This window comes from Mobula hypostoma, chromosome 2, assembly GCF_963921235.1.
Source record: "Mobula hypostoma chromosome 2, sMobHyp1.1, whole genome shotgun sequence".
NCBI lineage: Eukaryota > Metazoa > Chordata > Chondrichthyes > Myliobatiformes > Myliobatidae > Mobula > Mobula hypostoma.
This window is the reverse complement of record NC_086098.1, coordinates 114871216-114894239: the sequence shown is the minus strand read 5'-3', so window position 1 is coordinate 114894239 and position 23024 is coordinate 114871216. Positions and strand designations below refer to the sequence as shown.

General features: G+C 47.6%; 1 protein-coding gene across 1 annotated transcript in view; it reads right to left on the bottom strand.

Moving 5' to 3' along the window:
* pex6 (peroxisomal biogenesis factor 6) overlaps nt 1–23024 on the bottom strand; it is a 60726-nt gene that overhangs the window by 28957 nt on the left and 8745 nt on the right. Inside the window, exons 4-7 of the mRNA XM_063040454.1 lie at nt 9631–9733; nt 8813–8949; nt 7955–8066; nt 7079–7287 (exon numbers count right to left, since the gene is read on the bottom strand). Of these exons, the coding sequence (XP_062896524.1) occupies nt 7079–7287; nt 7955–8066; nt 8813–8949; nt 9631–9733 (561 nt within the window). The remainder of the gene's footprint in view (nt 1–7078; nt 7288–7954; nt 8067–8812; nt 8950–9630; nt 9734–23024) is intronic.

The following is a 23024-nucleotide window of genomic DNA, read 5'->3' as shown; positions in this document are numbered from 1 at the left end:
GTAATCAGGGGGCAGCTTGGAGACTGGGCCAAGGATAGTCTGGAACAACTGGGATTATTTCCCTTTAAGAGTAGACTGTTGGGGGTGAGGGGTCTGATAGAAATACCTAGTGAACAGGGATCTGGACAGCGCGAGGCTCCCACTGGCAGCGGGTTGAGGAGAGGCCTCAGGCATGAAGGGGAAGAGAATTACAAGTGACATGAGCACCGCCTGTTGCTGGAGACGGTTTCAATTGTGGCATCCAAAGAAGAAATGGGATACAGTCAGGAAAAATTTAAGGATGCAGAGAAGAGACGGGGATGAAAATGACAAGCACACAAAATGCTGGAGGAACTCCATCACCTGCCAATCATCCCCTTCCTTACCTGGATCACCTGCAGGCTATTGCTCCACCTCTTCCCCACTTTTTTTAATGCTGCCCATCTCCCCTTTCTTTCCAATTTCAGTCCCGATGAAGATCTTTACCCTAATTGTTGACTGTTCATTTCACTTCATGATGCTACTTGACCCACTGACTTCCTCAAGCATCTTGTGTGTGGCATTTGTAGTCTCTCTTATGTGAAAGTGGGTTGTTTTGTAGCAATAGCACAGACAAGATGGGCCAAACTGTCTCCTTGTGTGCTACAATTACACTGTACTACCTTGTGAATGAGCAAAGGTACAAAAGGTGGAAAATAATGTGGAAAATGTAAGGTCACCTCCCCCCCCCCGATAGAAATAGGTGGAGTATTAAAAGAGAGGTTGAAAGATGTTGGTGATCCAAAGGAGTTGGGTGTCCCGGCACACAGTTCATTGACAGTTAACGTGCAATACAACAGGTCATTAAGAAGGCAAACAAAGAGTTGTCCTTAAGCAAAATAACTAAACTACTGGAGGAACTCTGCAGATCAGGCAGCATCTGTGGAGGCAGACATTTCAGGTTGAGACCTTGCAACAGGACTGGCATCCATCATCTGCTGTCTTGTGTCTCAAAGCTGGCCAAGGATGGAGTACAAGAGCAGAAATACCTCGTTTCAGTTACTTATGGCCCTGGGGAATCCACGTTTGGAGTATCGTGCGCAGGCCTGCTCACCCTTTCGAAGGAAAGTGGTTGCAGCATGGGTGCAGGAAGGCTGCAGCTGGCCAATTGCTGGGATAGCAGGTAAGTTACAGAGTCACAGAACACATACCATAGAAACAGGCCTTTTGACCCATCTAGTCCATGCCAAACTATTAATCTGCCTAGTCCCATACTTAGACCATAGACCTCCACCCCCATCCCCAGACACTTCCCATCCATGTACCTATCCATATTTCTTTTAAATGTTGAAATCGACCCCGCACCCACCACTTGTGCTGGCAGTTCCATCCACCCTCTCATCACCCTCTGAGTGAAGAAGTTCCCCATCATGTTCTCTTTAAACATTTCACCTTTTACATTCAACCCATGATCTCTAGTTCTAGTCTCACTCAACCTCATGGAAAAAACCTGCTCTCAATTACCCTGTTTATCCCCCTCATAATGTCATTTACTTCTATCAGATCTCCCCTCAATCTTCTACGTTCTAGGGAATAAAATCCTAACCTATTCAACTTTTCGCTATACGTCAGGTCAAGTCCCAGCAACTTCCTTATAAATTTTCTTTGCACTCTTTCAATCCTATTTACATCTTTCTTGTAAAGGTGACAAAAACTGCACACAATACTCCAAATTAGGCCTCACCAACGTCTTAGACAACTTAAATATAACATCCAACTCCAGCAGTTAGTACTTTGACTTATGAAGGCCATTGCACTAAAAGCTTTCTTTATCATCTTACCTGCACGTGAAGCCACTTCCACAGAATTATGGATCTGTATTCCCAGTGTGTTCTACCGCACTCCTCAGTGACGCATTGCTTACTGTGTAAGACCTACCCTGGTTGGTCCTCCCAAAGTGCAACACCTCACACTTGTCTGCACCAAACTGCATCTGCCATTTTTCAGCCCACTTCTCCAGCTGGTCCAGTTTCCTCTGCAAGCTTTGATAGTCTTTCTCACTGACCACTATACAACCCCAATCTTAGTGTCATCCACAAATTCTGATCCAGTCTACCACATTTCCATCCAGATTGTTGATATAGATAACAAAGAACAATGGACACAGCACCAATCCCTGTGGCACACCACTAGTCACAGGCTTCCAGTCAGAAAAGCAATCATCTACTACACCCTCTGGCTCCTCCCATAAAGCTAATGTCTAATACAATTTACTACTTCATTTTGAATGCCAAGTGACTGAAACTTCTTGACCAACCTCCCATACGGGACCATGTCAAGGGCCTTCCAGAAGTCCATGTAAACAACATCCACAGTGTTACCTTCATCAAATTCCTCGTAACTTCCTTGAAAAACTCTATAAGGTTGGTTATGCTGACTATCCCTAATCAGTCCCTGTCTATCCAAATACTTGCGTATCCGGTCCCTTAGAATACCTTCCGAAAACCTTCTTGCTGCTGATGTCAGGCTTACTGGCCTATAACTTTGTGGCTAATTCTTAAGAGCCTTCTTAAACAACGCTGCACTATCCTCCCACCGAGTAAGAGGAAACATTGCTCTTGGGGATTTATCCACCTTAATTTGCCTCAAGGCAGCAAACTCTTCCTCCTCTGTAATCTGTTTAGGGTACGAGCTCACAGCTGCACTGGTTCAAATCTATAGACTATGTCCACCTCTCAAGTAAATACAGATGCAAAAAATCCATTTAAGATCTGCCCATCTCTTTTGGTTCCTTAATTACCACTCTGATCTTCAAGAGGACCAATTTTGTCCCTTGTTACGCTTTTGCTCCTAATATAGCTGTAGAAACCCTTAGGATTCTCCTTCACCTTGTCTGCTAGAGCAACCTCATATCTTCTTTCAGCAGTCCTGATTTCCTCAAGTGTTCTCTTGCATTTCTTAGACTCAATATACCTCATTTGTTTCTGCCTGCCTATACCTGCTATGCACCTCCTTTTTCTTAACCAATGCCTCAACATCTCTCGAACACCAGGTTCCTATTACCTGTTATCTTTGCCTTTTATTCTGGCAAACTCTGTCCTGGCAGACCTATTGTCTCAGCTTGCTCCTGCCCCACCGAACTCGTTTCTGCATACCTTGACATGGTTTTATTCACCCTTGTTCAATCCCTTCCTACCTATGTTCGTGACACTTCTCACGCTCTTAAACTTTTCGATGATTTTAAGTTCCCTGGCCCCCACCGCTTTATTTTCACCATGGATGTCCAGTCCCTATATACTTCCATCCCCCATCAGGAAGGTCTCAAAGCTCTACGCTTCTTTTTGGATTCCAGACCTAATCAGTTCCCCTCTACCACCACTCTGCTCCGTCTAGCGGAATTAGTCCTTACTCTTAATAATTTCTCCTTTGGCTCCTCCCACTTCCTCCAAACTAAAGGTGTAGCTATGGGCACCCGTATGGGTCCTAGCTATGCCTGCCTTTTTGTTGGGTTTGTGGAATAATCTATGTTCCAAACCTATTCTGGTATCTGCCCCCACTTTTCCTTAGCTACATCGACGACTGCATTGGTGCTGCTTCCTGCACGCATGCTGAGCTCGTTGACTTTATTAACTTTGCCTCCAACTTTCACCCTGCCCTCAAGTTTACCTGGTCCATTTCCGACACCTCCCTCCCCTTTCTAGATCTTTCTGTCTCTATCTCTGGAGACAGCTGTTACGAGAATACACATAAAATTAAGATGTTTGCTGGCCTGGGCTAGCATCAGTGGCATCAGCAGTTGGTCTGCCACTTGCCCTCAGGGGAAGGAGAGATAAGGAACAATGGAGCAGCGTCTGGAGATGTGTAATGAAGGGATGTGGGAGGAAGAGCTGTCTGGAGCGGCTCCCCCCCTTTGAACCCTGAACTGTTTGAAGTGATGGACAGGCGATACCCCAGCAGGGGGATAAAAAGGGACAGGTTCGCTAAGACAGGCACACACGCCACCCGAGGTAACGAGACCCTGGAAGCGGTGCGCCTCTCACGAGTGGTGAGAAGTACCGGACAACGCCCAGGGTGGAAAGGTACGATCAGCGGGAACCCGGTGTGTGTCCGCCCTTGCCTGGGTGCCGGCTTCACTGCAGAGGATCGACCGCATCTGGAGGAGGGGTCACAGTCGGTGACCTCAGGTGACATCACCAAGGACCCGCCCAAAAGCTGTTTGTGAGCCATCTCGCCGGTCTGTGAGTGAAGCCGTTCTGAATGATGAGTTGTTCCTATTCTATCTCTCTCTTCCCCCACGTTGTCCACCGCCATGGCAACGATTACTGCGAACTGAACTACTAAACTGGACTGAACTTTGAGTCATTTTGAAATTGGTCATTTACCCCTAGACAACGATAGAGCTTGATTGATGCTGTTATCTTAATTCTGTGCACGTGTGTTTATCATCACTGAACTGTTGCATTTATTATCCTTTCGATTACTGTGTTGCTTGTTTCTTTAATAAAACTTTCTTAGTTCTAGTACTCCAGACTCCAACTGAGTGATCCATTTCTGCTGGTTTGGCAACCCAGTTACGGGGTACGTAACACAGCTTATCCATGATGTCTACTATAAGCCTACTGACTCTCACAGCTATCTGGACTATTCCTCTTCTCACCCTGTCTCTTGCAAAAATGCCATCCCCTTCTCGCAATTCCTCCGTCTCTGCTGCATCTGCTCTCAGGATGTGGCTTTTCATTCCAGGACGAGGGAGATGTCCTCCTTTTTTAAAGAAAGGGGCTTCCCTTCCTCCACCATCAACTCTGCTCTCAAACGCAACTCCCCCATTTCACGCACATCTGCTCTCACTCCATCCTCCCGCCACCTGACTAGGAATAGGGTTCCCCTGGTCCTTACCTACCACTCCACCAGCATCCGGGTCCAACATATTATTCTCCGTAACTTCCGCCACCTCCAACGGAATCCCACCACTAAGCACATCTCCCCCCCGCACCCCCCCCCGCTTTCTGCAGGGATCGCTCCCTAGGCGACTCCCTTGTCCATTCGTTCCCCCCATCCCTCCCCACTGATCTCCTTCCTGGCACTTATCCTTGTAAGCGGAACAAGTGCTACACATGCCCTTACATTTCCTCCCTGACCACCATTCAAGGCCCCAGACAGTCCTTCCAGGTGAGGTGACACTTCACCTGTGAGTCGGCTGGGGTGATATACTGCGTCCGGTGCTCCCGATGTGGCCTTCTGTATATTGGCGAGACCTGACGCAGGCTGGGAGATCGTTTTGCTGAACACCTACGCTCTGTCCGCCAGAGAAAGCAGGATCTCCCAGTGGCCACACATTTTAATTCCACATCCCATTCTGACATGTCTATCCACGGCTTCCTCTACTGTAAAGATGAAGCCACACTCAGGTTGGAGGAACAACACCTTATATTCCGTCTGGGTAGCCTCCAACCTGATGGCATGAACATTGACTTCTCTAACTTCCGCTAATGCCCCACCTCCCCCTCGTACCCCATCCGTTATTTATTTATATACACACATTCTTTCTCTCACTCTCCTTTTTCTCCCTCTGTCCCTCTGACTATACCCCTTGCCCATCCTCTAGGTTCCCCCCGCCTTGTCTTTCTCCCTGGGCCTCCTGTCCCATGATCCTCTCATATGCCTTTTGCCAATCAGCTGTCCAGTTCTTGGCTCCATCCCTCCCCCTCCTGTCTTCTCCTATCATTTTGGATCTCCCCCTCCCCCTCCCACTTTCAAATCTCTTACTAACTCTTCCTTCAGTTAGTCCTGACGAAGGGTCTCGGCTTGAAAGATCGACTGTATCTCTTCCTAGAGATGCTGCCTGGCCTGCTGCGTTCACCAGCAACTTTGATGTGTGTTGCTTGAATTTCCAGCATCTGCAGAATTCCTGTTGAGTGTATTCTCAAATTTCAATTCTGAAAGCTTTCCACTTAACAAGTACAACTTTGATTAAAAAAAAGCAACCTGACCTAATTACATTTGTCAGATTCTTTCTGGAGGATCATCAAAATTGGCCTTTCCTCAATTTAGAATCTCATCCCGAAGACTATCTTAATATTTTCCCTAGTTCCCTTGAAACAAATGGCACAATAATCACTAGATGCAAAGTGTTTCCCCATACAAACTTCTATCACCTGCCCTGTCTCATACCCTATTAGGAGATCTAGTATTGCATGCTCTCTATTTGGGACTCCTAGGTACTGATCAAGGAAGCTTTCCTGAAAACATTTGACATCTCTTTTCCATCTAGTCCTGTTACAGTATGGGAGTCCCTGTCATTAAGTGGAAAGTTAAAATCACCTATCATAGCTATCAGAAGTTGTATGTGGGCTAATTGGGCAGATGAGGCTGATAAACTCCTCAGTTTAGAAGAATGAACAGGCAAATTCCTTCCAGGGCTTGTCAGGGTAGATGTGGAGCTGATGTTTCCAATGGTGAGGACCTCTAACACCATCTTACGTCGTGACCTGATGTGAGAAGTAACTGCTTCATCCGAGGAGTGGGGAATCATTCAGAGTCAAGGGCTGTTGAAGCTCAATGACACAATATATTCAAGACAGACTCCAGGGTAACCAACCAAGTTCAGGGAGAAGTGATCAGAAGCTGGATAAATGTTTGGGGTGGGGGTTGTGGAATTGGGGAGGGTAATAATGGAGGGGCCTGGGATGGGAGTGAGGGGTGCGTCTTGGGACGGGAGTCGGGGGGGTGCATCCTGGGACGGGAGTTGGGGGGGGGTGCGCCTTGGGACGGGAGTTGGGGGGGGTGCGCCTTGGGACGGGAGTTGGGGCGGTGCGCCTTGGGACGGGAGTTGGGGTGGTGCGCCTTGGGACGGGAGTTGGGGGGGGTGTGCCTTGGGACGGGAGTTGGGGGCGTGTGCCTTGGGACGGGAGTTGGGGGGGGTGTGCCTTGGGACGGGAATGGAGGGGCGTCTGGGGACGGGAGTGGGGGGGGAGGCTTGGGACGGGAGTGGGGGTGGGAAGGCTTGGGACGGGACTGGGGGGGGGAAGGCTTGGGACGGGAGTGGTGCAGGGGAGCTGTGGGATTCAAGGGATACCAAAGCACATATGGAGAAGGAAAAAGGATGATGGAAGTGCCTTACGTGGGGATGGATTGCACACCCCTCATGAAACGCTGCAGGGCAGAAATCAGACGTGAGTCCTGTCCCACTCCATCACGTTCCCTCCCGACTATTGTGACATCACACAGCAGGAGAATGCATGGACGATGATCCTCGGCCCGTGAAAAAGCAGCTTCCAGTTTCGCTTCAGAGGCTCCGATCGAATCAGAACACAGGCATACACAGTCCACCTGAGCAGGAGAGGCAGCACACACACAATGTCAGCAGAAGGGGACAGATATGTACACATATCACAGAGGTGAAGGAGTAACAGAAACCAGTGGTGTACCACAGGGATCAGTGGGGACCTTTACTGTTTGTCATACTCGTTAACAAACTGGATATGAATGTGGGAAGTCTGCAGATGATATGAACATTAGTGGTGTTGCTGACAGCGCAGCAGATAACGTTGGACCACAGAATCATATTGATCAGTTGGTATAATGGGATTTAATTCTGATCAGTGCGAAGCAATTCACTTTGAGAGGTTTGAAGGGGTAGGACACACACAGTGAGGAGTCTTGGGATCAGAGGGAACACTAGTTGGTACGCACACAGTTTCCAAGGAGACACGGGGTCAGTAGATACACAATCCCTGGGGACAGTACACACACACACACACACACACACACACACACACACACACACACACACAGTCCGCCGGGACAGTACAAACACACACATAGGGTCAGTACACACACAATCATTGGGGGCTATACATACACACAGAGTGCCCAGAGACAGCAGAGAGACAGACAAGAGTCCCTTGGTGACCCAGGGCAGTACACACACACAAGCCATTTGCTTTGTTCTCAGACTGACACCACCCCCTCTCCTCTCCTCACACTGAATACTCACCTTCACCAAGTGTAGGTTCATTCTGCTACACGCAGCCCGCACCACTGTGCTCTTCCCACAACCACTCGGTCCCCACAGTAACACACTGCACGGCCTATCGAGAAGGGGTGGCCTGAATGCATGAGGAAGGACAGTAAACACACACCATTTATACTCTTCCCTCTCATCACACACTCCCAGGGTCTAATACAGACTGAAGTTCCTTCTAGCATCCCATCACACACACCTAGGGTCAGACACAGAGTGAACCTCCCTCTACACTGTCCCATCACATTCCCAGTGCTGGGAAAGGATTGCTTAGACTCAGTGAAATGCTCCCAGTTCCCAGGCACTCCATAATTTCCTGCCAGACTTGTCCCTTCCCACTCTCCCACTTCCTGGAACCTGTCAGGGGCAGTGGGTTTCCAGCAATGGCTTCCTCAGTCAATGCGGCTATCTGCCTCCTTTCCTTCTTGCCTTATCCTTTCCAAATCCCTTTGTTTGAATATTAAGTGTCCCGTCCTTTCCTGACCTCATACAATGAAGGGCTTGAAAATACACTGGCAATGCCAGTGGTTCGATGGGGAGTGGGTGAATATCAGGGAGGCAGCAGTGGGACAGTCTCACAAAGAACTTTCACGGACACACTTGACCCAACTACTTCCTGTCTCACTGTTAGTCCATATCAGGTTATCGTCCCATTCTACAACTGTGCTCAGAACCAGCTCCCCCAACCCGTGAGTGAACAGGATGTGCTGCACCTGTCCCAGATCAGGTGCCAGTACCCATCTCTAAGCTTATTGCCCCTACGGATGGAGAAACACCTCATTCAATACAACAACCACAAAGCGGGATGCAGAACAGAGCACCGATGCTAACCCACTGCGCAGGTATGGCTCGATGATGTTGCAGAGAGTATCGACAGTGCTGGAGAGCCCAGGAGGAGAGACACTGCCCCAGAATGGGTGACCACCACTCATTACAGCACAGGGAACGTAGCTGCTGCCACAGCCATCCTGGAAGAAAAAATAGACGTCAAAGCACACAATCAGTCAGTTGGGCAGGAAATCACCAAGACAACACAACCCATCAGTAACCTGCGAACACTGATCTCAACCCCCGTCTCCTCTCACCCCAGGCCTCAGTGTGGCATTGGCTTAGTCAAGAACGTGGGAGCTGAGTGAGACCACCTTCAATATAAAGAGCGGCCTGGGAGATGAGACCACAGTGACACAGGCTGGGTCCATTCCTCTAGCCCCACACCACTGAATGTAATGACCATGAATGTAAAGGGTTTGCACTATTTCTTCTTTTGTATATTTTTTAATTATAAATAAAGTCTTTTTGAAATAAAAATAATCTTCCCTTTGTTTGAACATAGAATGCCAGTGGCTGAAAGCAAACCTCTCAACCTTGGTATCACTGTCTGAAACCATGGGAATTGGTATTTCAGCCCATCAACATGTGGGTTGGCACCATGAGCAGGGGTCCCAGGTCTCCACTCACACCACTGTTGGACCAGATGGAGGCAGAGGGGTAGGAGCTACAGGCAAGGCTGGGGAAGAGCCTTCTGGGTGTTGGGGGAGGGTGGCAAGGAGGGAGTGTCTGGGTGTATGGAGGGAGCCTGTTCCGTGGGACAGAACACCCAGACTGTGTGTCTAACCAGATATCTTCTGCTGTGAGAGCCAGGTACTCACCAAGTAAACAGAGGTGTGCTCTGTATCAGCCAGGTAACCGGGCGCCGCCTTGGACTCTGCCCCTCCGCTCACTGACCTCACCCTCAGGTAGATCACAGGCCATCTGCAGCAAAGGTCAGCAACAGTTCAGAGGAGCACTGTTTACCAGGGAGAAAGGACAAAGGGTTGGGGGGGGCGGGGGAGAAGGTCAAGAGATTACGTACAGCCTCTGGGCAGCACAGGGAGAGCTGCTGCCCCAGATACACAGCTTTGATCCTGACCTCCGACACTGTGCAGAGTGTGACCTTTTGGGTGTCCTCCCACCTCCTAAAGATGTGTGGGTTGGTAGATTAATCAGCCACTTTAATGTGCCCCAGTGGGTAGAACCAAAATACATACATCAGTACATTACAGAAACAGCCCTTCAGCCCATCATGAGTGTGCCAATCTAATCCAAACCTACCTGCACACACACGGTCTGCATCCCACCATTCATTGCCTGTTCATGTGTCTGTCTGAAGGACTCCAAAACGTCACTACCATATCTGTTTGCCTCATTTCCCCAGGTAGCATGTTCCATGCGCCAGCTCTCTATGTAAAATAAATCTTCCTGCCCATCTTTAAACTTTTTCCCATTCATCTTAAACCTATGCCCTCTAGTATTTGACATTTCTACCCAGGGAAAAAGACTCTATCTACTCCATGTCTCTCATAATTTTACAAACTTCTGTCAGTCCTCTCAACACCTCAGAAACCAAGTTTCTCCAACCTCTCCTTAAAGCTAATACTCTCTCATCTAAGCAGCATCTTTTTGAGACAAGAGACTGCAGAAGTCAGAATCTGGAGTAACACAAAACGCTGGAGGAACTCATAGGGGCAGGCAGCATTAGTGGATGGATTGGTCAGTCGACATTTCTGATCAATACGTTCATCAGGACTTAAAGGGGGAAAACAGCCAGTACAAAAAGGTGGAGAGAAGGGGTAGAGCAAGAGTTGGCAGGTAATATTCTGGTAAACCTTTTCTGCACTCTCTCCAAACCCTCCACATCCTTTCTGTAATGCTAGCACACAATACTCTAAAAGTATCCTAACCAAAGTTCTACACAGCTGCAAGGTAACTTCCCACCTTTTACACTCACAGCTCCTACCTACAAAGGCAAGTATTCAGCATGTGATGCCACTTTCAGGGAGCTGTGGACTTGTACATAGTACAGCAACCAGAACTCACAGAATATCATACATCCTTCCCACAGTACAGCAACCAGAACTCACAGAATATTGTACATCCATCCCACAGTACAGCAACCAGAACTCACAGAATATCGTACATCCTTCCCACAGTACAGCAACCAGAACTCACAGAATATCATACATCCTTCCCACAGTACAGCAACCAGAACTCACAGAATATCATACATCCTTCCCACAGTACAGCAACCAGAACTCACAGAATATCATACATCCTTCCCACAGTACATCAATCAGAACTCACAGAATATTGTACATCCTTCCTACAGTACAGCAATCAGAACTCACAGAATATTGTACATCCTTCCTACAGTACAGCAACCAGAACTCACAGAATATTGTACATCCTTCCTACAGTACAGCAATCAGAACTCACAAAATATTGTACATCCTTCCTACAGTACAGCAATCAGAACTCACAGAATATTGTACATCCTTCCTACAGTACAGCAATCAGAACTCACAGAATATTGTACATCCTTCCCACAGTACAGCAATCAGAACTCACAGAATATTGTACATCCTTCCCACAGTACAGCAACCAGAACTCACAGAATATCATACATCCTTCCCACAGTACAGCAACCAGAACTCACAGAATATCATACATCCTTCCCACAGTACATCAATCAGAACTCACAGAATATTGTACATCCTTCCTACAGTACAGCAATCAGAACTCACAGAATATTGTACATCCTTCCTACAGTAGAGCAATCAGAACTCACAGAATATTGTACATCCTTCCTACAGTACAGCAATCAGAACTCACAGAATATTGTACATCCTTCCCACAGTACAGCAACCAGAACTCACAGAATATAGTACATCCTTCCCACAGTACAGCAACCAGAACTCACAGAATATCGTACATCCTTCCCACAGTACAGCAATCAGAACTCACAGAATATCGTACATCCTTCCCACAGTACAGCAACCAGAACTCACAGAATATTGTACAACCACCCCACAGTACAGCAATCAGAACTCACAGAATATTGTACATCCTTCCCACAGTACAGCAACCAGAACTCACAGAATATTGTACATCCTTCCCACAGTACAGCAACCAGAACTCAGAGAATATCGTACATCCTTCCCACAGTACAGCAATCAGAACTCTCAGAATATCGTACATCCTTCCCACAGTACAGCAATCAGAACTCACAGAATATCGTACATCCTTCCCACAGTACAGCAACCAGAACTCACAGAATATTGTACATCCTTCCTACAGTACAGCAACCAGAACTCACAGAATATTGTACATCCATCCCACAGTACAGCAATCAGAACTCACAGAATATCGTACATCCTTCCTACAATACAGCAACCAGAACTCACAGAATATTGTACATCCTTCCTACAGTACAGCAACCAGAACTCACAGAATATCGTACATCCTTCCCACAGTACAGCAATCAGAACTCACAGAATATCGTACATCCTTCCCACAGTACAGCAACCAGAACTCACAGAATATTGTACATCCATCCCACAGTACAGCAATCAGAACTAACAGAATATCATACATCCTTCCCACAGTACAGCAATCAGAACTCACAGAATATTGTACATCCTTCCCACAGTACAGCAACCAGAACTCACAGAATATCGTACATCCTTCCCACAGTACAGCAATCAGAACTCACAGAATATCGTACATCCTTCCCACAGTACAGCAATCAGAACTCACAGAATATCGTACATCCTTCCCACAGTACAGCAACCAGAACTCACAGAATATTGTACATCCTTCCTACAGTACAGCAACCAGAACTCACAGAATATTGTACATCCATCCCACAGTACAGCAATCAGAACTCACAGAATATCGTACATCCTTCCTACAGTACAGCAACCAGAACTCACAGAATATTGTACATCCTTCCTACAGTACAGCAACCAGAACTCACAGAATATCGTACATCCTTCCCACAGTACAGCAATCAGAACTCACAGAATATCGTACATCCTTCCCACAGTACAGCAACCAGAACTCACAGAATATTGTACATCCATCCCACAGTACAGCAATCAGAACTCACAGAATATCGTACATCCTTCCCACAGTACAGCAATCAGAACTCACAGAATATTGTACATCCTTCCCACAGTACAGCAATCAGAACTCACAGAATATTGTACATCCTTCCCACAGTACAGCAATCAGAACTCACAGAATATCGTACATCCTTCCCACAGTACATCAATCAGAACTCACAGAATATTGTACATCCTTCCTACAGTACAGCAATCAGAACTCACAGAATATTGTACATCCATCCCACAGTACAGCAACCAGAACTCACAGAATATCGTACATCCTTCCCACAGTACAGCAACCAGAACTCACAGAATATCGTACATCCTTCCCACAGTACAGCAACCAGAACTCACAGAATATCATACATCCTCCCCACAGTACAGCAACCAGAACTCACAGAATATCATACATCCTTCCCACAGTACAGCAACCAGAACTCACAGAATATCATACATCCTTCCCACAGTACATCAATCAGAACTCACAGAATATTGTACATCCTTCCTACAGTACAGCAATCAGAACTCACAATATATTGTACATCCTTCCTACAGTACAGCAACCAGAACTCACAGAATATTGTACATCCTTCCTACAGTACAGCAATCAGAACTCACAAAATATTGTACATCCTTCCTACAGTACAGCAATCAGAACTCACAGAATATTGTACATCCTTCCTACAGTACAGCAATCAGAACTCACAGAATATTGTACATCCTTCCCACAGTACAGCAATCAGAACTCACAGAATATTGTACATCCTTCCCACAGTACAGCAACCAGAACTCACAGAATATCATACATCCTTCCCACAGTACAGCAACCAGAACTCACAGAATATCATACATCCTTCCCACAGTACATCAATCAGAACTCACAGAATATTGTACATCCTTCCTACAGTACAGCAATCAGAACTCACAGAATATTGTACATCCTTCCTACAGTAGAGCAATCAGAACTCACAGAATATTGTACATCCTTCCTACAGTACAGCAATCAGAACTCACAGAATATTGTACATCCTTCCCACAGTACAGCAACCAGAACTCACAGAATATTGTACATCCTTCCCACAGTACAGCAACCAGAACTCACAGAATATCGTACATCCTTCCCACAGTACAGCAATCAGAACTCACAGAATATCGTACATCCTTCCCACAGTACAGCAACCAGAACTCACAGAATATTGTACAACCACCCCACAGTACAGCAATCAGAACTCACAGAATATTGTACATCCTTCCCACAGTACAGCAACCAGAACTCACAGAATATTGTACATCCTTCCCACAGTACAGCAACCAGAACTCACAGAATATCGTACATCCTTCCCACAGTACAGCAATCAGAACTCACAGAATATCGTACATCCTTCCCACAGTACAGCAACCAGAACTCACAGAATATTGTACATCCTTCCTACAGTACAGCAACCAGAACTCACAGAATATTGTACATCCATCCCACAGTACAGCAATCAGAACTCACAGAATATCGTACATCCTTCCTACAATACAGCAACCAGAACTCACAGAATATTGTACATCCTTCCTACAGTACAGCAACCAGAACTCACAGAATATCGTACATCCTTCCCACAGTACAGCAATCAGAACTCACAGAATATCGTACATCCTTCCCACAGTACAGCAACCAGAACTCACAGAATATTGTACATCCATCCCACAGTACAGCAATCAGAACTCACAGAATATCGTACATCCTTCCCACAGTACAGCAATCAGAACTCACAGAATATTGTACATCCTTCCCACAGTACAGCAACCAGAACTCACAGAATATCGTACATCCTTCCCACAGTACAGCAATCAGAACTCACAGAATATCGTACATCCTTCCCACAGTACAGCAATCAGAACTCACAGAATATCGTACATCCTTCCCACAGTACAGCAACCAGAACTCACAGAATATTGTACATCCTTCCTACAGTACAGCAACCAGAACTCACAGAATATGGTACATCCATCCCACAGTACAGCAATCAGAACTCACAGAATATCGTACATCCTTCCTACAGTACAGCAACCAGAACTCACAGAATATTGTACATCCTTCCTACAGTACAGCAACCAGAACTCACAGAATATCGTACATCCTTCCCACAGTACAGCAATCAGAACTCACAGAATATCGTACATCCTTCCCACAGTACAGCAACCAGAACTCACAGAATATTGTACATCCTTCCTACAGTACAGCAACCAGAACTCACAGAATATTGTACATCCATCCCACAGTACAGCAATCAGAACTCACAGAATATCGTACATCCTTCCTACAATACAGCAACCAGAACTCACAGAATATCGTACATCCTTCCTACAGTACAGCAACCAGAACTCACAGAATATCGTACATCCTTCCCACAGTACAGCAATCAGAACTCACAGAATATCGTACATCCTTCCCACAGTACAGCAACCAGAACTCACAGAATATCGTACATCCATCCCACAGTACAGCAATCAGAACTCACAGAATATCGTACATCCTTCCCACAGTACAGCAATCAGAACTCACAGAATATTGTACATCCTTCCCACAGTACAGCAACCAGAACTCACAGAATATCGTACATCCTTCCCACAGTACAGCAATCAGAACTCACAGAATATCGTACATCCTTCCCACAGTACAGCAATCAGAACTCACAGAATATCGTACATCCTTCCCACAGTACAGCAACCAGAACTCACAGAATATTGTACATCCTTCCTACAGTACAGCAACCAGAACTCACAGAATATTGTACATCCATCCCACAGTACAGCAATCAGAACTCACAGAATATCGTACATCCTTCCTACAGTACAGCAACCAGAACTCACAGAATATTGTACATCCTTCCTACAGTACAGCAACCAGAACTCACAGAATATCGTACATCCTTCCCACAGTACAGCAATCAGAACTCACAGAATATCGTACATCCTTCCCACAGTACAGCAACCAGAACTCACAGAATATCGTACATCCTTCCCACAGTACAGCAATCAGAACTCACAGAATATTGTACATCCTTCCCACAGTACAGCAACCAGAACTCACAGAATATCGTACATTCTTCCCACAGTACAGCAACCAGAACTCACAGAATATTGTACATCCTTCCCACAGTACAGCAACCAGAACTCACAGAATATCGTACATCCTTCCTACAGTACAGCAACCAGAACTCACAGAATATTGCATAGCAACACACATCAAAGTTGCTGGTGAACGCAGCAGGCCAGGCAGCATCTCTAGTAAGAGGTACAGTCGACGTTTCGGGACAAGACCGTTCGTCAGGACTAACTGAATGAAGAGTTAGTAAGAGATTTGAAAGTGGGAGGGGGAGGAGGAGATCCAAAATGATAGGAGAAGACAGGAGGGGGAGGGATGGAGCCAAGAGCTGGACAGGTGATTGGCAAAGGGGATATGAGAGGATCATGGAACAGGAGGCCCAGGGAGAAGGAAAAGGGGCGGGGCGGGATAACCCAGAGGATGGGCAAGGGGCAAGAGGGACAGAGGGAGAAAAAGGAGAGTGAGAGAAAGAATGTGTGTATCTAAATAACGGATGGGGTACGAGGAGGAGGTGGGGCATTAGTGGAACTTAGAGAATTCGATGTTCACGCCATCAGGTTGGAGGCACCCAGACGGAATATAAGGTGTTGTTCCTCCAACCTGAGTGTGGCTTCATCTTTACAGTAAAGGAGGCCGTGGATAGATATATCAGAATGGGAATGGGACATGGAATTAAAATGTGTGGCCACTGGGAGATCCTGCTTTCTCTGGTGGACAGAGCGTAGGTGTTTAGCAAAACGATCTCCCAGTCTGCGTCGGGTCTCGCCAATATATAGAAGGCCACATCGGGAGCACCGGACGCAGTATATCACCCCAGCCGACTCACAGGTGAAGTGTCGCCTCACCTGGAAGGACTGTTTGGGGCCCTGAGTGGTGGTAAGGGAGGAAGTGTAAGGGCATGTGTAGCACTTGTTCCGCTTACACGGATAAGTGCCAGGAGGGAGATCAGTGGGGAGGGATGGGGGGGACGAATGGACAAGGGAGTCGCGTACAGAGCGATCCCTGCGGAAAGTGGGGGGGGGGAGGGAAAGACGTGCTTAGTGGTGGGATCCCGTTGGAGGTGGCGGAAGTTACGGAGAATATGTTGGACCCGGAGGCTGGTGGGGTGGTAGGTGAGGACCAGGGGAACCCTATTCCTAGTGGGGCGGCGGGAGGATGGAGTGAGAGCAGATGTGCGTGAAATGGGGGAGATGCATTTGAGAGCAGAGTTGATGGTGGAGGAAGGGAAGCCCCTTTCTTTAAAAAAGGAGGACATCTCCCTCGTCCTGGAATGAAAAGCCTCATCCTGAGAGCAGATGCGGCGGAGATGGAGGAATTGCGAGAAGGGGATGCCATTTTTGCAAGATACAGGGTGAGAAGAGGAATAGTCCAGATAGCTGTGATAGTCAGTTGGCTTATAGTAGACATCAATGGATAAGCTGTCTCCAGAGATAGAGACAGAAAGATCTAGAAAGGGGAGGGAGGTGTCGGAAATACCAGGTAAACTTGAGGGCAGGGTGAAAGTTGGAGGCAAAGTTAATAAAGCCAACGAGCTCAGCATGCGTGCAGGAAGCAGCGCCAATGCAGTCGTCGATGTAGTGATGGAAAAGTGTGGGACAGATACCAGAATAGGTTTGGAACATAGATTGTTCCACAAAGCCAACAAAAAGGCAGGCATAACTAGGACCCATATGGATGCCCATTGCTACACCTTTAGTTTGGAGGAAGTGGGAGGAGCCAAAGGGGAAATTATTAAGAGTAATGACTAATTCCGCTAGATGGAGCAGAGTGGTGGTAGAGGGGAACTGATTAGGTCTGGAATCCAAAAAGAAGCGGAGAGCTTTGAGACCTTCCTGATGGGGGATGGAAGTATGTAGGGACTGAACATCCATGGTGAAAATAAAGCAGTGGGGGCCAGGGAAGTTAAAATCATCGAAAAGTTTAAGAGCGTGAGAAGTGTCACGAACATAGGTAGGAAGGGATTGAACAAGGGGGGAGAAAATTGTGTCGAGGTATGCAGAAACGAGTTCGGTGGGGCAGGAGCAAGCTGAGACAATAGGTCTGCCAGGACAGGCAGGTTTGTGGATCTTGGGTAGGAGGTAGAAACAGGAAGTGCGAGGTGTGGGAACTATAAGATTGGTAGCAGTGGATGGGAGATCCCCTGAGCGGATAAAGTCGGTGATGGTGTGGGAGACAATGGCCTGGTGCTCCTTAGTGGGGTCACGATCGAGGGGTAAATAAGAGGAGGTATCCACGAGTTGTCGCTGTGCCTCGGCAGGGTAGAGGTCAGTACACCAGACTACAACAGCACCACCCATATCGGCGGGTTTAATAGTAAGGTTAGGATTAGTGCGGAGGGAGTGGAGAGCAGAGCGTTCGAAAGGAGTGAGTTTGGAATGGGAACATGGTGCGGTGAAGTCGAGACGGTTGATGTCCCGTCGGCAGTTAGCAATAAAGAGATCCAGAGCAGGCAGAAGACCAGAGCGGGGTGTCCATGAAGAGGAGGAGGGTTGAAGACGGGAGAAGGGGTCATCGGTGGGGGTGGAAGAGTCCTTGCCGAAGAAGTAGGCTCGGAGACGGAGATGGCGGAAGAACAGTTCCGCATCATGGAACTTCTACCTCCTACCCAAGATAGCTTGGTCTTCTGCCTGCTCTGCATCTCTTTATTGCTAACTGCCAACGGGACATCAACCTTCTTGACTTCACCGCACCTTGTTCCCATTCCAACCTCACTCCTTTCGAACGCTCTGCTCTCCACTCCCTCCACAACAATCCTAGCCTTACTATTAAACCCACCGATAAGGGGGGTGCTGTTGTAGTCTGGCGTACTGACCTCTACCTTGCCGAGGCACAGCGACAACTCGCGGATACCTCCTATTTACCCCTCGATTGTGACCCCACTAAGGAGCACCAGGCCATTGTCTCCCACACCATCACTGACTTTATCCGCTCAGGGGATCTCCCATCCACTGCTACCAACCTTATAGTTCCTACACCTCTACCTCCTACCCAAGATCCACAAACCTGCCTGTCCTGGCAGACCCATTGTCTCAGCTTGCTCCTGCCTCACTGAACTCATTTCTGCATACCTCGACACGGTTTTATCCCCCCTTGTTCAATCCCTTCCTACCTATGTTCGTGACACTTCTCACGCTCTTAGACTTTTCGATGATTTTAAGTACCCTGGCCCCCACTGCTTTATTTTCACCATGGATGTCCAGTCCCCATATACTTCCATCCCCCATCAGGAAGGTCTCAAAGCTCTCTGCTTCTTTTTGGATTCCAGACCTAATCAGTTCCCCTCTACCACCACTCTGCTCCGTCTAGCGGAATTAGTCCTTACTCTTAATAATTTCTCCTTAGGCTCTTCCCACTTCCTCCAAACTAAAGGTGTAGCTATGGGCACCCGCATGGGTCCTAGCTATGCCTGCCTTTTTGTTGGGTTTGTGGAACAATCTATGTTCCGTACCTATTCTGGTACCTGTCCCCCACTTTTCCTTTGCTACATCGACGACTGCATTGGCGCTGCTTCCTGCACGCATGCAGAACTCGTTGACTTTATTAACTTTGCCTCCAACTTTCATCCTGCCCTCAAGTTTACCTGGTCCATTTCCGACACCTCCCTCCCCTTTCTAGATCTTTCTGTCTCTATCTCTGGAGACAGCTTATCCACTGATGTCTACTATAAGCCTCCTAACTCTCACAGCTATCTGGACTATTCCTCTTCTCACCCTGTCTCTTGCAAAAATGCCATCCCCTTCTCGCAATTCCTCCATCTCCGCTGCATCTGCTGTCAGGATGAGGCTTTTCATTCCAGGATGAGGGAGATGTCCTTTTTTTTAAAGAAAGGGGCTTCCCTTCCTCCACCATCAACTCTGCTCTCAAACGCATCTCCCCCATTTCACGCACATCGGCTCTCACTCCATCCTCCCGCCACCTGACTAGGAATAGGGTTGCCCTGGACCTCACCTACCACCCCAACGGCCTCTGGGTCCAACATATTATTCTCCTTAACTTCCGCCACCTCCAACGGGATCCCACCACTCAGCACATCTCCCCCCCCCCCACACTTTCTACAGAGATCGCTCCCTACGGGACTCCCTTGTCCATTCGTCCCCCCCATCCCTCCCCACTGATCTCCCTCCTGGCACTTATCCTTGTAAGTGGAACAAGTGCTATAAATGCCCTTACACTTCCTCCCTGACCACCATTCAGGGCCCCAGACAGTCCTTCCAGGTGAGGCGACACTTCACCTGTGAGTTGGCTGGGGTGATATACTGTGTCCGGTGCTCCCGATATGGCCTTCTATATATTGGCGAGACCCGACGCAGACTGGGAGATCGTTTCGCTGAACACCTACGCTCTGTCCGCCAGAGAAAGCAGGATCTCCCAGTGGCCACACATTTTAATTCCACATCCCATTCCCATTCTGACATGTCTATCCACGGCCTCCTCTAATGTAAAGATGAAGCCACACTCAGGTTGGAGGAACAACACCTTATATTCCATCTGGGTAGCCTCCAACCTGATGGCATGAACATTGACTTCTCTAACTTCCGCTAATGCCCCACCTCCCCCTCGTACCCCATCCGTTATTTATATACACACATTCTTTCTCTCACTCTCCTTTTTCTCCCTCTGTCCCTCTGACTATACCCATTGCCCATCCTCTGGGTCCCCCCTTCCCCTTTTCCTTCTCCCTGGGCCTCCTGTCCTATGATCCTCTCATATCCCTTTTGCCAATCAGCTGTCCAGCTCTTGGCTCCATCCCTCCCCCTTCTGTCTTCTCCTATCATTTTGGATCTCCCCCTCCCCCTCCCACTTTCAAATCTCTTACTAACTCTTCCTTCAGTTAGTCCTGATGAAGGGTCTCGGCCTGAAACGTCGACTATACCTCTTCCCAGAGATGCTGCCTGGCCTGCTGCATTCACCAGCAACTTTCATGTGTGTTGCTTGAATTTCCAGCATCTGCAGAATTCCTCGTGTTTGTGAGAATATTGGATATGTGGTTCGTTAACATCTTATACATCAGTTACACGACAACCCAATTCCTGTATTCAGCAGGAGACTAACCCGATGAAGACGAGTGTGCCATATGCCTTTTCAGCACCACATCTGCCTATGTTGCCAGTTTTAGGGAGTTCTGTACTACACCCCTAGGCCTTTCTGTTCTAGAATCCCATTCAGAGCACTGCCATTGACTGTGGAATTCCTGCCTTGGGTTAACTTCCCACAATGTATCACTTCACATTTGTCTGAGTTAAATTGCACCAGCCATTTCTTTGCCTGGGGAGGAGCTAAGATGGCAACAGAGGGTGACTTCTTCGAGCTCATCTGTGAAAGGACTTAAACTCCTCTCTTTAATGTCTCCTCTTTCCTTTTCAAGGTGACTGGGGTTCTGTCGGAGTCTGTGATCTCCAGCTGCACTCAAAGTGTGGTTCTTCACGGCAGTGGGTTGCTGCCCCCAGAGCTTGCTGACTGGGCGTTTTTGATATCTCCAGGAGCAGCCTGGAAAATGTGTGCCTTTGGGATGCAGTCTTGCGTGGCCCTGTGGACTCGCTCCTCGCCAGTGTTGCTGGAGATTGGAACATCGAGACAGCAGGTGCGGCTGTCAGTGGCCTCTGCACATAAGCAATTGGGCTCTCTCTTTCTTTCTCGTTAGGGGGAGGAGGAGAGAGAGTCTGCTGGTTCTTGAGGTGGGTGAGCTCAAATAAGCAACGCTGAGTGTAGACTGTAACATCGAAACAGTGAGCTGTTAGTCTCCGTTCTTGCTGTGGAGAGGGTGACACCTCTCTCTCCCTTGCTAGTGAGAGAGCCAGTGGATGTCAAAATGCTGAGTTATGAACTATAGTTTTGATAGACCAAGATCATGGTCTCTTTGTGGCTTTGCTATTTCTTGCATGGAGTGTTTGGGGGAGGGGGAGCATGATGCTTCCTGCTGGAACGTTGGGGGAGGGGGAGGATTGATGCTTTGCTGCTGCTTGTGCATGGGAGGGGTGAGGGGGCTTTGGGGTTCTAACATTTCTATATCATTCATTCCTTGGGGTTTTCTTCTGCTTTGTAGATGTTTGTGAAGAGTAAGGATTTCAGGTTGTATACTGTATAAATTCTCTGATATTAAATGGAAGCTTTTTCCTCAGTTATAGAAACATAGAAAACCTACAGCACAATACAGGCCCTTTGGCCCACAAAGTTGTGCCGAACATGTCCCTACCTTAGAAATTACTAGGCTTACCTATAGCCCTCTATTTTTCTAAGCTCCGTGTACCTATCCAAAAGTCTCTTAAAAGACCCTATCGTATCTGCCTCCACCACCGTTGCCAGCAGCCCATTCCACGCACCCACCACTCTGCATAAAAAACTTACCCCTGACATCTCCTCTGTACCTGCTTCCAAGCACCTTAAAACTGTGCCCTCTCGTGATAGCCATTTCAGCCCTGGGAAAAAGCCTCTGACTATCCATATGATCAATGCCTCTCATTATCTTACACACCTCTATCAGGTCATCTCTCATCCTCTGTCACTCCAAGGAGAAAAGGCCAAGTTCACTCAACCTGTTTTCTTAAGGTATGCTCCCCAATCCAGGCAACATCCTTGTAAATCTCCTCTGCACTCTTTCTATCGCTTCCACATCCTTCCTGTAGTGAGGCGACCAGAACTGAGCACAGTACTCCAAGTGGGGTCTGACCAGGGTCCTATATAGCTGCAATATTACCTCTCGGCTCCTAATTTCAATTCTACGATTAATGAAGGCCAATACACTGTATGCTTTCTTAACCACAGAGTCAACCTGCACAGCTGCTTTGAGTGTCCTATGGACTCGGACCCCAAGATCCCTCTGATGTTCCACACTGCCAAGAGTCTTACCATTAATACTGTATTCTGCCATCATATTTGACCTACCAAAATGATCCACTTCACACTTATCTGGGTTGAACTCCATCTGCCACTTCTCAGCCCAGTTTTGCATCTTATCAATGTCCCGCTGTAACCTCTGACAGCCCTCCACACTATCCACAACACCTCCAACCTTTGTGTCATCAGC